This window comes from Kogia breviceps, chromosome X (genome assembly GCF_026419965.1).
Source record: "Kogia breviceps isolate mKogBre1 chromosome X, mKogBre1 haplotype 1, whole genome shotgun sequence".
In the NCBI taxonomy this organism is placed as follows: Eukaryota; Metazoa; Chordata; class Mammalia; order Artiodactyla; family Physeteridae; genus Kogia; species Kogia breviceps.
Window position 1 is genome coordinate 93,275,547 of NC_081330.1, and position 14,569 is coordinate 93,290,115.

Genomic DNA, 14,569 nt, shown 5'->3' on the forward strand with positions numbered 1-14,569 from the left:
GATCGTGAGACCAAGAGAGCATAGTGGTGTGTGTCCGAAACAGTGGTAGAGACTATAGATTGGTAACCAGGTGTGTGAAAAAGAGAAAACTATGGAAAGCTGTGATTGCACACGTTCGCTTGTGAAGCCATGTGTTGAGAGAGTGGAAGTTGTAACTGCAAACTTGACATCGTGTCTATGTGAGAAATCGTGGCTGGGTGGCAGACAACCACCGTTAAGACTGAATGAGTGATTAAGGTACTATACGAGAAACTGGTGGTGTGTGTGAAATAACGTTTGTGAGAAGGAAGTGGGGACTGCGCATCAGTCACTGTTGAACAGGCTGATGCTGAGCAAAACAGAATGAGTAACCAAAACAACGTGTGAGAGCCTGTATGAGCACGAAAGTGCCATAGAGATCGTCAGGGACTGTGTGTAGGTAAGGAACTTCAATGTAAGTAAGCAGGTGACTCAGCGTTTGGGAGATAGCTTGTGCGTGAAGCTGTTCATGCAAGGGTGTTGGATCAACTAAAGTAATGGGAGTGCATGTGTGAGAGGTTGATGGTATGAGAGAAAATGGCTGTGAGGCTAGATGGGTGCCTGAGATGAAAGATACCAGAATACGCAATTGTGTGTATGAAAACCTTTCCTGCGAGGCTAAACTAGCAAAGACTGCGTGAGAGACTGAGAAAATGTGGCCGCGACTGGAAGAGCATGAGAGGCTGTAATTGTGTGTGGGGGGGTGTACGTGAGTGGGTGTATACCTGAGCCTGGTGGCAGATTGATTTACAGTTACTACTCCAGTCTAGCCCACAGGTTCAGGGACTCTGAAAGTGTAAGAGAAAATGATGGTGAGACTGAGTGAGTGAAAGTGAGCTAGAGACCACCTCACTGTGAGTGAGAGGCGATGAGTAAAAAAGAAGTCAGTGCCTCCAGAGAGAAAACTGATGACTGAGCAGTGTGTGAGAGTGTGAAACGTTTCATGAGAGACTGTAAACCAGAGACTACATGCTGGTGAAAAACTGAGAAAATGAAACAGAGTAAATGAGACACAGAGACCATGCGATCAGTGTGTGTGAGAAACCGATGAGGCTGTAATTGTGTCTGAGGGTACACAATATGCTGGCTGGATGCAGCAGATGATGGTGTAAATGACTAAGACAGGCCATGAAAGGCTCTGTGTGTGGGACTTACTGAGAGCCTAGTAACATTGGTGAATTAGTGACAACAGGATGTCAGAGGCTGAGTGAGGGCAAGTGACCGTGACACTGATCGGGTGACTGAGAGTGTCTGAGAAACTGTGTGGGTCTGTGTAAAACTTCAAGAGACTTTATTAAAGGCTGTAGAGGGCTTCCCTGGTGGCGCAGTGGTTGAGAATCTGCCTGCTAATGCAGGGGACATGGGTTCAAGCCCTGGTCTGGGAAGATCCCACATGCCGTGGAGCAACTAGGCCCATGAGCCACAACTACTGAGCCTGCGCGTCTGGAGCCTGTGCTCCGCAACAAGAGAGGCTGCGATAGTGAAAGGCCCGTGCACCGTGATGAAGAGTGGCCCCTGCTTGCCACAACTAGAGAAAGCCCTCGCACAGAAATGAAGACCCAACACAGCAAAAATAAATAAAGATGGAAAGTAGAAAAATAGGAGAAACCAACACACTATTGTAAAAGTTATACACCAATAAAGATGTAAAAAGAAAAAGAAAAATATAAAGGTTTAACTGTTTCAGCTTTTAAAAATGCAGTGGTTCTTAACTTACTTAAAAAAAAAGGCTGTAGAGCAAGGATTGGACATGTTGGAAGCCGCTTGCGAAGAAATGTGAGACGAGGCGACTAAGACGGTGTCTGAGACACTGTGCAATTGTGTATGCGTGTGAAACTCTTAGCATAATGACTCTGGGTTGCAGAATGGGTGTGAGTGTGAAGAGGTGGGAGAAAGAGTGATTGTGGGTGTGGTGGTGTGTGCGCGAGAAACTTCCAGAGAGACCAGTGGTGGCTATAAATCACTAACCATTTGTGTATGTGAGAAAATGACGGCCCGAGTGAGCGGTGGAAACATCCTATCTAAAGGCATGACTGTGTGGATGTGCAAAACTGACCCGTGAGGGTAACTGTGGTCTTGCCCAACGGAGACCATAGTAAGACTGGGGGCCAATGACAGTAAACGACTCCCTGAGTGGCTGGGAGAGGCTGTGCATTTGAGTATGTATGTGAGCTTGTTCGTAAGCGACTAAAGTAGAGACTAAATTCAGAAGTGTGTGTGTAAATATGTAAAAAAAGAGAAAATGACTGAGGCTGAATTTGTGTGTGAGACCCCATGGATGGAATGTGCCAGGCCTAGGGGAAAGCCCTCTTCCATCTGTCCTCTTCCTCCTCAGGCCCCTGGGCTGGCTTCTCCCAATTCTCCAAAACGTGAAATGGTGGAGTTCGTCAGGGCTTTGCCTGGGCTTCCCTTCCCTCTTCTCATGAGCCAAGCCCTCTCCAGGTGGTTTGGTCCAGTCCTGGTACTTGAGACACCACTTCTCCCTGCCATGATGCTCACATTTTTACCTCCAATCCAGATTATTCATCTTCACACTTATCAGAATCTCAAAAGCTCTGTTTATTGCATTTATTTACTCATTCAGCAGAGGTTTATTGAGCACCTACTGTTTGCTGGTGCCCATCCAGGACCTGCAGACACAGCAGTTAACAAACCAGACACAAATCCCTGCCTTTGTGGAGCTGGCATTTTAGTGAGGACAACAGACAAACAAATACATCATATTAGGTGGTGTTGCAATGATTACATGAGATAAGACTCAGTCTTTGTTTAAATAAGAAATCTGCAGTCATTTTATTGCCCAAACGTATAGGAGAAGATGAAAGTGGTGACAGCCCTCTTCCCAAGGGAATCCAGTGAGTAAGTATACAGTTTTGGAACAAAGGAAGTATCGATTATAACACTATTACCAGGCCAACAGATGATTAGATAAAGCAGCCAACCAGAATTACAGGTTTCTTCGGGAGTTTGTTTTCATAGGATAACAGCACTGATGTCTGAAGTCCTAGAAACATAAGACCCCTTTGTTCAAAGCACACTTTCAAAGACAGGCTTATGTTATCAGGAAACAGTACATCTGTAACAGATACGAATGTCAACACACCTTATCACCCATAAAGCAAGACAAGTATTCTTGAGAAAGTTCTGTTTTAATGCCTGACCAAATCAAATCCTTCAACCTTGTTTTATTTATTTATTTATTTATTTTTGCCGTACGCGGGCCTCTCACTGTTGCGGCCTCTCCCGTTGCAGAGCACAGGCTCCGGACGCGCAGGCTCAGCGGCCATGGCTCACGGGCCCAGCCGCTCCGCGGCATGTGGGATCTTCCCGGACCGGGGCACGAACCCGTGTCCCCTGCATCGGCAGGCGGACTCTCAACCACTGCGCCACCAGGGAAGCCCCTTCAACCTTGTTTTAATTTGCAGAATGGTGTTCCTCCTTGGATGCAGGGGAAATGAGACATTGCCTTCCTAATTCTTAGACTCCTTTTTGTTAATTAAAAAGATTCCTGTTTTTAAAGCAGGCTCTGGAGTTTCACTCATTAGGACTTACTTTAAAAAAAAAAAAAAAAAAAAAGGCTCTGTGGAGCATGGAAAATGGGCTGCATTGGAATTAATTATTAAGATAAGGATTACGAAGAATAATTTCTCTACATGAGATCCACAAAGAAAAGTAAAGGGGCAGGAACTAGAATGATGGATCTTAAAATGTGGTCCCCGACCAGCAGGATCAGTGTCACCTGGGACGTTTTTAGAAAATCACATTCTTTTGTTGTTGTTGTTGTTTTGCGGTACGCGGGCCTCTCACTGTTGTGGCCTCTACCGTTGCGGAGCACAGGCTCTGGACGTGCAGGCTCAGCGGCCATGGCTCACGGGCCCAGCCGCTCCACGGCATGTGGGATCCTCCCGGACTGGGGCACGAACCCGCGTCCCCTGCATCGGCAGGCAGACTCGCAACCACTGCACCACCAGGGAAGCCCCTAGAAATTCACATTCTTGAGCCCCACCCCGGACCTACAGAATCAGAAACTGGGGTGGGGCCTGGCAATCTGGATTCAAAAAACCTTCCAGATGGTTCTGATGCACATATAGGTTTGAGAGCCACTGGGCTAGAGAATGAGAGGTGCCCTACAAAATGCTGAGGAAGGCTTCTGTGAGGGAGGTGACATTTATTGTCTGCCTCTTTTAGAGCATAAGTCCCTTGAGGGCCAGGATTTGGGGCTGTCTTGTTGTCTGTTCCAGCCAATGCCCAGAACAACTGGCACCCAATAGTTGCTCAATAGATGTTGCATCAGTGTATTTAACAAACAGCACCTGCTGTATGCCAGGCACTCGGCTAAAGACTATATATATATATATATATATATATTGTGTGTGTGTGTGTGTGTGTGTGTGGTACACGGGCCTCTCACTGTTGCGGCCTCTCCCATTGCGGAGCACAGGCTCCGGATGAGTAGGCTCAGCGGCCATGGCTCACAGGCCCAGCCGCTCTGCGGCATGTGGGATCTTCCTGGACCAGGGCACAAACCCGTGTCCCTTGCATCGGCAGGCGGACTCTCAACCACTGCACCACCAGGGAAGCCCATGGGCTAAGGACTTTTAAAAATCTTAACTCCCAATCTTCACAACATGCCCTATGATGTAGGCTGTGTATGGGGTGGGGAGGGGTGGCAGGTATTACCTACCCAAGATACTTGATGGAACATGGCCAAGCCAACCATCCCCTTCCTCGGGCCCTGAGGGTGTCCCCAGCTGGCCCCTGGGGCAGTGGATATCCCCAGTTCTGTCCTTCTGAATTCTCCTCCCCATACTCTTGCCACTTCCCCTTCTCACTTCCCTTGTGCTGACCTCCCCTCCACATTGCTGACCACAAAGAACCTCACTTTTAGGAAAGAGGAAGGTGGTGGTGAAGTCAGGATGGAGGATAAAGTAATTACCTCGATGCCCGCTCCACCCCATGAGGAGGGACATGCTGAGCATGCCACGCTCACTTCAACACCTTGTTCAACACCCCCGTGAGGTTGGCCCTGTTATTGTGGTAGAGGGCGTGCATTTTACAGGTGGAGAAACTGAGGCTCAGAGGTTCAAGTGACTTGCTGAAGGTCACACAGCGAGAGAGTTCAATCTTGCTTGCAACTTCCAGGCTCCACTTCCCCCTCAGTAAGAATTTGTCCAAAGAGCATTGATTGAGTGCCACTGGGCTGCTGGGCGGGGCCTGGGGTGCTGGGCACCCAGTGACAAACAAAACAGGACTGAGAGTGAGGCAGGAAGTAGGGAAGGGAGAGGAGAGGAGGAAGCTCAGGGACAGAGGTGGCAAGGGAGAGATCGGAGCTGAAGAGACCTGCACGATACCCTCCCCTTCCCGCCATCCCCCATCACCACCGCTGCCCTTCACCCTCCTAGTTCCTCCTGCCCCTGGTTCCTCTTTCCCACTGACTCTAGGAGCAGATAAGCCCACATAAAGCTGGGAGCCTCCTGTCTGGCGGGGCTGCAGGGGTACAGCGCTCAGCATGCCCACCCGAGCGCAGGCCCATCAGTTACTGCTGCTACCGCTGCTGTTGCTGCTCACCCTGCCAGCCACAGGTGAGTGGGTGGGGGCCCGGCTGCCCCCAGGGGTGCCTGGGCCCCCCAGCGCCCTGACCGTGCTCCCCGCCCCATTACAGGCTCAGACCCTGTATTCTGCTTCACCCAGTATGAAGAATCCACAGGCAAATGCAAGGGCCTCCTTGGGGGAGGTGTCAGCACGGAAGACTGCTGTCTCAATGCTGACTACGCCTTCCAGGAGCCCAGCAGCAAGCTCTGTATGGCGTGCAGGTTAGGGGGAGCCTGGGGTTTGAGGGAAGCAGAAAGGACTGTCTGCGGGGTGACCCAGAACTTGGGCTCTGGCCTTCTCTGAGATTCTCAAGTGTGGCTCTAAGGCCCTGATCGTGACCGTGGCTCCGGGTCTCTCAGTGTCGGCTCTGTTGACATTTGGAGCCAGAAAATTCTTTGTTGAGAGGGCTGACCTGTGCGTTGCAGGATGTTTTGTAGCATCCCTGGCCTCCCACTAGATGCCAGTAGCAACTTGCAACAACTAAAATGTCTCCAGACAGGTAAAAATCATCCTGAGTTGAGAACTGCCATGGCTTACATGTATTGAGTGCTTCCTGCATACCAGAAGCATTATGGGTGGGGTGCAGCTCAGGTATTTCTGAAGGTAGCTCAAGTCCCCAGATGGTGACGACAGCTCATATGGAGCACTTACTGTATACAGGCACATTGCTGGAGGGGGAGAGTTTGGGCAGTTCTGAGGGCAGCTGCAGGTTCCTAATTATAATGACACTTCATATTCATTGAGCACTGCCAGCATACCAGATGCATTGCAGAGCTTGGGGGTAGCCAGAGGATTTCTGAGGGTATCTCTAGTCTCCTAATCGTGATGCCAGCTTACATGTACTGAGCCCTCTCTGTGTGTCAGACATATTTTCTAACTCTTTACTATATATATCCCAGATACACCATGGGGATGGGGACCTTGGGGATTTTTTTTTTTTTTTGTACGCGGGCCTCTCACTGTTGTGGCCTCTTCCGTTGCGCAGCACAGGCTCCGGACGCGCAGGCTCAGTGGCCACGGCTCACGGGCCCAGCCGCTCCGCGGCATGTGGGATCTTCCCGGACCGGGGCACGAACCCGTGTCCCCTGCATCGGCAGGCGGACTCTCAACCACTGCGCCACCAGGGAAGCCCCCTTGGGGATTTTTGAAGGCAGCTCTGGGCCCCTAGTCATCAACAGGTCCCATCTGTTTAGCATTATGCTGTGTAGGGGCTTGGATCTGGGGTATTTCTGGTGGGGTCTCTGAGCTCATTGGGATGATGGCTCCTATGTATTATGCACTTCCTGTTTGCCTGCTACTGTGCATGGCTGTGGCCTGGTAGGCTTCTGACAGCAGTTCTGGGCCCCTAGTCTTTGCACTTGTTTACTGTGTGCCTGGAATTGTCCTTGGGGGACTTCAGAGGGTAACTCCAGGTTCCTGATCATGAAGGTAAATGATATTTAAGTATTTGCTGTGTGCCCACCTCCTCCCCAACATCACTAAGAGGTAGATACTCTCATCACTCCATTCCACATATGTTTATCCCGCACCCCTGTCTGTGTCCACCCACACTCTGTGGTCCCATACACCATCCTTGTCAGAGCGTGCCAGGATGGGACATGTGCTTCTCTCTGCAGGCTCCCACAATGGTCACCGTGGTCCGAGTGGGCCCCCTGCTCAGTGACCTGCATGGAGGGCTCCCAGCTGCGGCACCGGCGCTGCATAGGCTGGGGCGGGCAATGCCCTGAGAAGGTGCAGCCTGGGACCCTCCAGTGGCAGCTGCAGGCATGTGAGGACAAGCCGTGCTGTGCTGGTGAGGAGGAGCAGCAAGGCGGGCGAGCGCTGTCAGTGACCCGGCACTGGGAACTATCAGGGCAGAAGCCCTGAGGGTGGGAGTGTGCTTCATGTTTGTGAGATTGAGGAGGAGGCCGGCGTGGCTGGAGGAGAGTGGTGGCAGGTGAGGTCAGAGGGTGACTGATCCCTGTGGGCCACAGTGAAGATGTTGGCTTTTATTCTGAGTGATGTAGTGATGGCGGAAAAAAACATGATCTGACTTGGGTTGTGACAGATCCCTCTCGCCATCAGGACAGACTGTATGTGGTGAGTAGTGAAGCAAAGGGACCACTGTGAAGGCTACTGCAATAGTCCAGATGAGCAATGATGGTGGGCCAGTTGTGGCAGAAACAATGGGCACAGGATTAGCTGATGTGGGATACATGAGGAAGCCTGGACCCCTGAATGACAGCACCACCTCCATCTTGTCCCCCTCTTCTCTCCCACAGAGATGGGCGGTTGGTCCAACTGGGGGCCCTGGGCATCTTGCTCTGTCACTTGCTCTAAAGGGACCCGGATTCGTCGTCGAGCATGTGATCGCCCCACCCCCAAGTGTGGGGGCCGCTGCCCAGGAGAGGCACAGGAGTCAGAGGCCTGTGACACCAAACAGATCTGCCCCAGTGAGTGAGGGCAACCACAGGGCAATGATGTGGGCACCCAGAGTGGGTCTGGGGGTTACAGCAGGGAACTTCCAGGGTGGGAGGACTTCAGCATGCATGACCACACTTGGCATCTCCCCACCCCCAACCCCATCACAGCACACGGGGCCTGGGCTGCTTGGGGCCCCTGGGGCCCCTGCTCAGGCACCTGCCACAATGGACCCAAGGCATCTGAGGAGAGACGAAGCCGCACATGCTCTGCACCTGAGCCCTCCACACAGCCTCCCGGGAATCCCTGTCCAGGGTCATCCTCTGAGCAGCGGGCCTGCACCGGCCTGCCACCCTGCCCAGGTACTCGGGGATGAGGCCTCTGACACTCTGCTCTTGATTTAGGCACAGATGCTCTGCCATTTCAAGGGACAGCGATCTGAGACCATATGACCATGGAGCTCTTCGTTTGGGGGCAGTCCGTCTCAAGGGTCTAGGGGCTGAGGGGGGAGATTGACGTGGCCTTTCTCCTCACTCTTGTCCCCCCCAACAGTGGCTGGGGGCTGGGGGCCATGGAGTGCTCTGAGCCCCTGCCCTGTGACCTGCGGCCTGGGTCAGACCCAGGAACGACGGACATGTGATCGCCCTGTGCCCCAGCACGGGGGGCCCTTCTGTGTCGGTGATGCCACCCGGACCCACATCTGCAACACGGCCGTGCACTGCCCTGGTCAGTACCCCAAGATGCACCATTTCCATGCCTAAGCCCCTCAGTCATCTCTGCTGCCCAGTTCCCACTGTTAATGCCTTGTTCCTGCCTCTAATTCCTCCATTCCTGGCTCCAATGCCTTGGTTCCAACCCTGATCCCCCTTTCCCACATCTGATCATTCCCACCCCGTCTCCCAGCCCCCATTCCTTCCTCTGAACCCCCTTGCTGGCTCCTTTCTTTGGTGCAAGCGCAGCTGCCCCTGTCTCTGCAGTGAACGGACAGTGGGAGGTCTGGGGAGAGTGGAGCACCTGCATCCGTCAGAGCATAAAAAACATCAGCTGCCAGGAGATCCCAGGCCAGCAGAGCCGCTCCAGGCTCTGCAAGGGCCGCAAGTTTGACGGACAGCGATGTATCGGGCATCACCAGCATATCCGGCACTGCTACAACATCCAGCGCTGCCCCTGTGAGTGCCCCCAGAGACCATGCTGTGAGGGTGCAGCAGCAGTGCAGGGACAGGGGCTTCCTGACTCTCTGCCACAGACTGCATGTCCCTGCAGCCTCTCTCTCATCACCGCACCAAAACCTCCAATTCTGACTTGCAGTGAAAGGCTCCTTGATGGAGTGGAGTGCCTGGGGGCTGTGCATGCCCCCGTGTGGACCCAACCCCATCCGCACCCGCCAGCGCCTCTGCAAGGCCACGCTCCCCAAATTCTCGTGAGTGAGGGGGCAGTGTGCCTTGGAAGGGGTCTTGATATTTATATGTCAGCAGTCAGGGTGGGAGAGTTGGCCACCCCCAACCAGGGCTTCCACCACTGGGTCCATAGGTGCCTGTCTGGCCAAGTGCCATCTCCCAGCTGTAGGAAGAGGGGAGAAACTAAAGAAGAGGCTGAGAAAGAGGATGTTGAGGGGAGAATCAGTAGCCTCTGTGCCCTTCTGTGACTCATTCAGTCATTCAGTCATTCTCCCATTCACTCTGTCCTTCCTGTGTCCATGTGCTCTGCCCCCTCAGTTACCCAAGCTTTGACTTGCCTGTTCAGTCACTCATGCCTCCATTCACTGTCTCATTCCCTCAGTCACCCGTGCCCCAAAGCACTCTAAGGCCTTTTTGGCAACAACAGTTGCAGACACACAGAATCCAGATCCCATGGATTCCCCCATGGGATCCAGGTCTGCTGGGCCCTGGCAGAAGGCATCTGAGAAATGGTTGGTGTGTGGAAAAGGGACTGCCACCTCAGTCAGGGTCCAGGAAGCTGATTGGGGCTCCCCTGGCAGGAGGGTGTTGGGGAAGGCTTTCCCACCATCAAAACTGTGTGAGCAGAGTCCTGGACACAGGTGATCAGCCGCCTGAAGTGTTCCCAGGTGGCCAGGGTGGCCCAGGTGTTGGAGAGGGTTAAAACACTCACTTATCCCTTCCTTATTTCCACATGCATCAAACTACTAGATTAAGTGGCCTCTTCCCAACTCGTGGAAAGCCTACCATCTGGTCTCTGGGTGTGGGGTGTAGAGTGGGTCCAGAAGATGAGTTAGGGGTGTTGAATGGAGGCATGAAGGACTTGACAGAGGGAGGGAATGCATGGAGAAAGGACTGATTGAGAGAATCGGAATGGGAGTGAGTGGAGAGCTTGCCTAGTGGGACAGATAACCCAGGCAAAGACCATTTTGGACATGGGGCTTTGAATAAAGTGGAAGAGAGAACTAGAGATTGACTTGGGGGCAGGGATTTGTGCCTAACAACAAGGCTTGAATGCCAGGGCAAGGCATTTGGGTTTTTTCCAGCGGGCAATGGGGAAATAAATAAAAGGTTTTAGGGGTGAGAGAAGGTAGCTCATATCAACAAATAATTACCAGCATTTATTGAGCACTTACTGTGTACCCGACATGACTCTGAGCACTTTACCTGAATCACCTCATTTATCTTTACTCAGCCCAGTGAGGTGGGTATTACTAGTATTCCCATTTTTCAGATGAAGAAAACTGGGGTACAGGGGAGATAAAGAAATTGCCCAATATCTCACAGCTTAAAAATAAAGTGTTGGGCACACAGTAGGCACTCAATAAGAGTTTGTTGAATGCATTCTTGCCTTCCCTGAGCTTCTCGCCTTCATCCCCCACCCCTAACGCACCAGGCCCACCGTTACCATGGTCGAAGGTCAGGGTGAGAAGAATGTGAGCTTCTGGGGGAAACCGTCGGCACTGTGCGATGAGCTGCAAAAGCAGAAGGTGGTGGAGGAGAAACGGCCATGTCTACACGTGCCTCCCTGCGAAGAACCCTGAGGATGAGAAGCTCTAACGTCTCCCTCTTCCACTGTGACCCCCTGACCTCTCAGACTTCAATAAACCAGCCTCTTCCCCAGGAGTGGGGCCATGGCGTCTTCTAGGCCAAAGAGCGCAGCACAGGCAAAGTCGCAGTGGCCTGTGGTGGAAAACACTATTTTCCACCGTGGCCACGGTGTGACAGGAGTGAAGGCGAGTGTCCGTCCCTGCTGTAGCCCTGATGTCTGCCCCCCTTCCCCGCAGTGCCCCGGGTCACCCAGCACGTCCCTCTGCAGAGTCCTGATTTACGAATTACGGGCTTCCTGATTGGCTACCCTCCCTGGCAGGCACTTTCTGATTGGTCGGAGTGCTTGTTTTCCATCTCCCGCTCCTAAAGCTCCCTCCGCTGGCGGATTCCGCGTCATTCGGCAATGAGGCCTGGCAGGGGTTGGCGCTCCACGGAGCGAACACCTGCACCCACCCACTCCCAACAGCCCAGCTCCAACGCTGCAATTAGCGGCGACAAATAGCTCCCGCGAGGCGGGGGGCGGACCGAGGAAGTGCCTACGAGGTGCTTTGATCCGGGACAGGGGCAAAGAGAGGCTAGAGTCAGCATCTGCCAGGAGGAGCCCCCCAAGACACTCAGACACATTCCTTTAGCGTTTGTTCGTTAATTCAACACTTATTAGCATCTACTGTATACTAGAGCTAAGTCTGGGCATCGGGTGGAGGAGGGCTAGTAGAAGGGGAGGACATCTAACCAAGGGAACAGACTAGAATGGGTGATCCTTTCATTCGAACATTTTATTCAACACTTACCAACGCCTACTGTATACTAACAATAGCGCTGGACATCATGGGGGATGGGGAAGAAGAGTCAGAGCCGTATGCGTCTCCACAGTGAAGGGAACAAACCCAGGCTGTGTGCCTGGTAGTGTTTTAAGACTTTCCATAGCATGAATTCATTTAATCCACAATGAACATATGAGGTCAATATTATTATCCTCATTTTACCAAGGAGGAAACAGGCACAGATAGGTAGTGGGCTGGACATTTTTGAAACACCATGTCAGGAGCAGAGTTTAGGACTTTGTCCTGTGAGTGGAGGGGCACCTCTGTGTGGGAGGCTTCGGATGGGAAATCTGTGACACCCGGAGTCTGTCAGGGCGCTCACTTCTCTGGGTCGATTTTCCCTTGTGTAAACTGGGTCAACTGATGGATTGGGGTGAAGATGAAATGGATGGATATTCGGTTATCTTGGAAGGAATGAGCCTAAGTAAGGGGTTCCGGTGCTACTGCCAGGGTATGAGAAAAATATGTGTTTATAAGAAAGTGGAAACTTGGCTCTATGTGTGCATTATGAGGCACATATCTCTGTGAATGTGTGATATGCAGACTTATGGGTCTGTGCAGGAATTAAGGATGCATTGAGTGGATGTGGAGTGCATGTGAAGTTACAACCATGTGCACATAACAATGTGTAAGTTATAGGAGTGTGGGTGTGTGTGCATACTCATTAAAGTGGCATGAACATGTATGTGTGAGTTATAAACATGGGTACAATACTGATTATGAACTTATGTCAAGTGTGTGTGTTTCAGAGTCATTGCTCACCAGTGCACAACAAAGAAACACATTCTTGGAGCCCCTTCTGTATGTGCCTTCCTGCTGGAGAAGATGAAGCCAGTACAGAGGAGCCTTACCTCTGCATCAGGGAGTTGAGACACTCCTGGGGTGGGGGTCAGGGGAATCTTCGTTCTTCTGCAAAACAGTCTACAAAAAATTAATTTCTGGAAAATGAGCCACCTGGAGAAAGAGAGTGACACTGGGGGACATGAGTACTAGGAACCTGACAATGGGGCTACTGGGAAGAGGCAGACTGGAGACAGATACCTAAGGAGCCCAACTTCTCACTCCCAGAGGAGCCAGAAAGATCTGTAGACCTGCAGCTGCTCCCATCCCCCAGAGGGGGCACCACGGGCCCAGCAGAGCTTGTTTACTTGTGTTACTGAGCAAAAACTGGGGAGCACATACTTCAAAATGTTGGGAGATACCCAATTTCTGGAGAGTTCCCCATTTGGGGAACACTGGGATATGGGATGCTAGAGAGGGCATCCATGAGAGGGGGAAGGAATGGCCAAAGCAGAGGCCTGCAGGTGGACTGAAGCTGGCTCCGAAGGAGGAGGGAACAGAGATGGTGGACTGTGAGAGCCTAATGGAAGAGGGGACTTCCTGGAGACCTAGGCCAAAGATGATCCTTGAGAGAGAGAAGGAAAGGACATTCCTGGCAGAAGTCACAGCACTCCCCCACCCCCACCCCCTTTAGAGTTGGGTCGGGTGATCATTTTTACAGATGAGGAAGCCAAGTTTCAGAGGCCGGTAAGTTACTTTCTCAAGAGTCTAGTGGAGGCCCAGTTTGAACCCAGTTTCTCTGACTCCAGACCTCACACCAAGACCTTGTTTAAACAGGCCAAAGATTTAATGAATGAAGAATGTACAAATGAATAAGTGGATGATTCACTTGAAAATCCTGATGGCACAAGGGACTCCAAATCTGCCTACTTCTTGCCATATCTTCTTCCACCTCACTTGGTCCACCATTATTGCTCACCGTGGCCCACAAGGCCCTGCTCCATCTGGTCCCTGCTAACCTCTCTGACCCCATCTCCTGCCACAATCTCCCTCACTCACTTTGTTCCAGCCACACTGACACCTCTTTCTGGCACATTCTTAAAAGAAAAAAACAAATGTATGGATCACAAAGTGAACATGACCCTTTGGGAATGAATTGGAGTTTGTGGATTCCATCTGTAAAATGGAAATCATATTACCTGCCCCATAGTATTGTAGTGAGGGTTGGGTAAAATCGGTCAACAAATGATTATTTTTAAATGGATTTGTGTTTTCATTGTAGTCAGGATCTTACAGGAGCTTCCACAGCCCACCTCTGCCCAACCTACAAGGATCATTTGCTCATGTGGCAAACACTATTTGGCACCTACAGTTTGCATACCCTAGGATGGGTCTGCCTCTGTCTGTGGAAAGTTCTCTGGTGCAGGGGAAGACGGCCTTGGGAACTGACGATGCCAGATGGTTATCGTGGTTTTTGACTGTGTCCAGGGCAAAGGGATGGGGACCTATAGGCCAAGTGTGTGTGTAGGGGGGTGAGGTGGGGAGGTGAACACACATCAAGGCTAGAGCTTCAGGAAATATGTCTATGTGGAGATCTAGGTTTGTCCATGATTGTCTGTGGGTGTGTTTTGTCTGGGTGTGCATGCTCATGTGAGTTACCCTGGGTCTCCGTGTGTCCGAGTGGTGCCTGTGTGCATGTGTAGGTGTATTTCGTGTATGTATGCATGCATGCCCATGGCTGTTACCCTGGGCTTATGTGCGTCTGTATAGATACCTAGATGGGTGTGTTCTCTCTCTGCACATGCCTCCGTATGTTTCCTTACTTTTGTGTGTGTCTGTGTTTCTCGACATATGTGGCATTCCCTGTGTACCTCCAGCCCCCACCCAGCGCAAGGGTATGTACTCCCCACAAGTGTTCACGTCCCCCTGTCTGATGCTGTCTATGCCACCCCCGCATGCATCTCTCTG

At 51.7% G+C, this 14,569-nt stretch overlaps 1 protein-coding gene across 1 annotated transcript; it reads left to right on the top strand.

Moving 5' to 3' along the window:
• Positions 1 to 5,142: 5,142 nt before the first annotated feature.
• Positions 5,143 to 11,072, top strand: CFP (complement factor properdin). The gene is made up of 9 exons (XM_059051244.2): positions 5,143 to 5,600; positions 5,681 to 5,831; positions 7,227 to 7,402; positions 7,872 to 8,042; positions 8,181 to 8,372; positions 8,563 to 8,736; positions 8,988 to 9,179; positions 9,319 to 9,430; positions 10,843 to 11,072. Exons 1-9 carry the CDS (start codon positions 5,528 to 5,530, stop codon positions 10,988 to 10,990), a joined length of 1,389 nt encoding a protein of 462 aa, XP_058907227.1. The 5' UTR covers positions 5,143 to 5,527; the 3' UTR covers positions 10,991 to 11,072.
• Positions 11,073 to 14,569: the final 3,497 nt, after the last annotated feature.

Bases quoted from the DNA above. Each gene is read 5' to 3' on its own strand.
- CFP (XM_059051244.2), top strand. From the start codon at position 5,528: ATGCCCACCCGAGCGCAGGCCCATCAGTTACTGCTGCTACCGCTGCTG. The intron at 7,403-7,871 runs GTGAGGAGGAGC...TCTCTCCCACAG, and splicing joins GGACAAGCCGTGCTGTGCTG to AGATGGGCGGTTGGTCCAAC. The intron at 9,431-10,842 runs GTGAGTGAGGGG...CTAACGCACCAG, and splicing joins GCCACGCTCCCCAAATTCTC to GCCCACCGTTACCATGGTCG.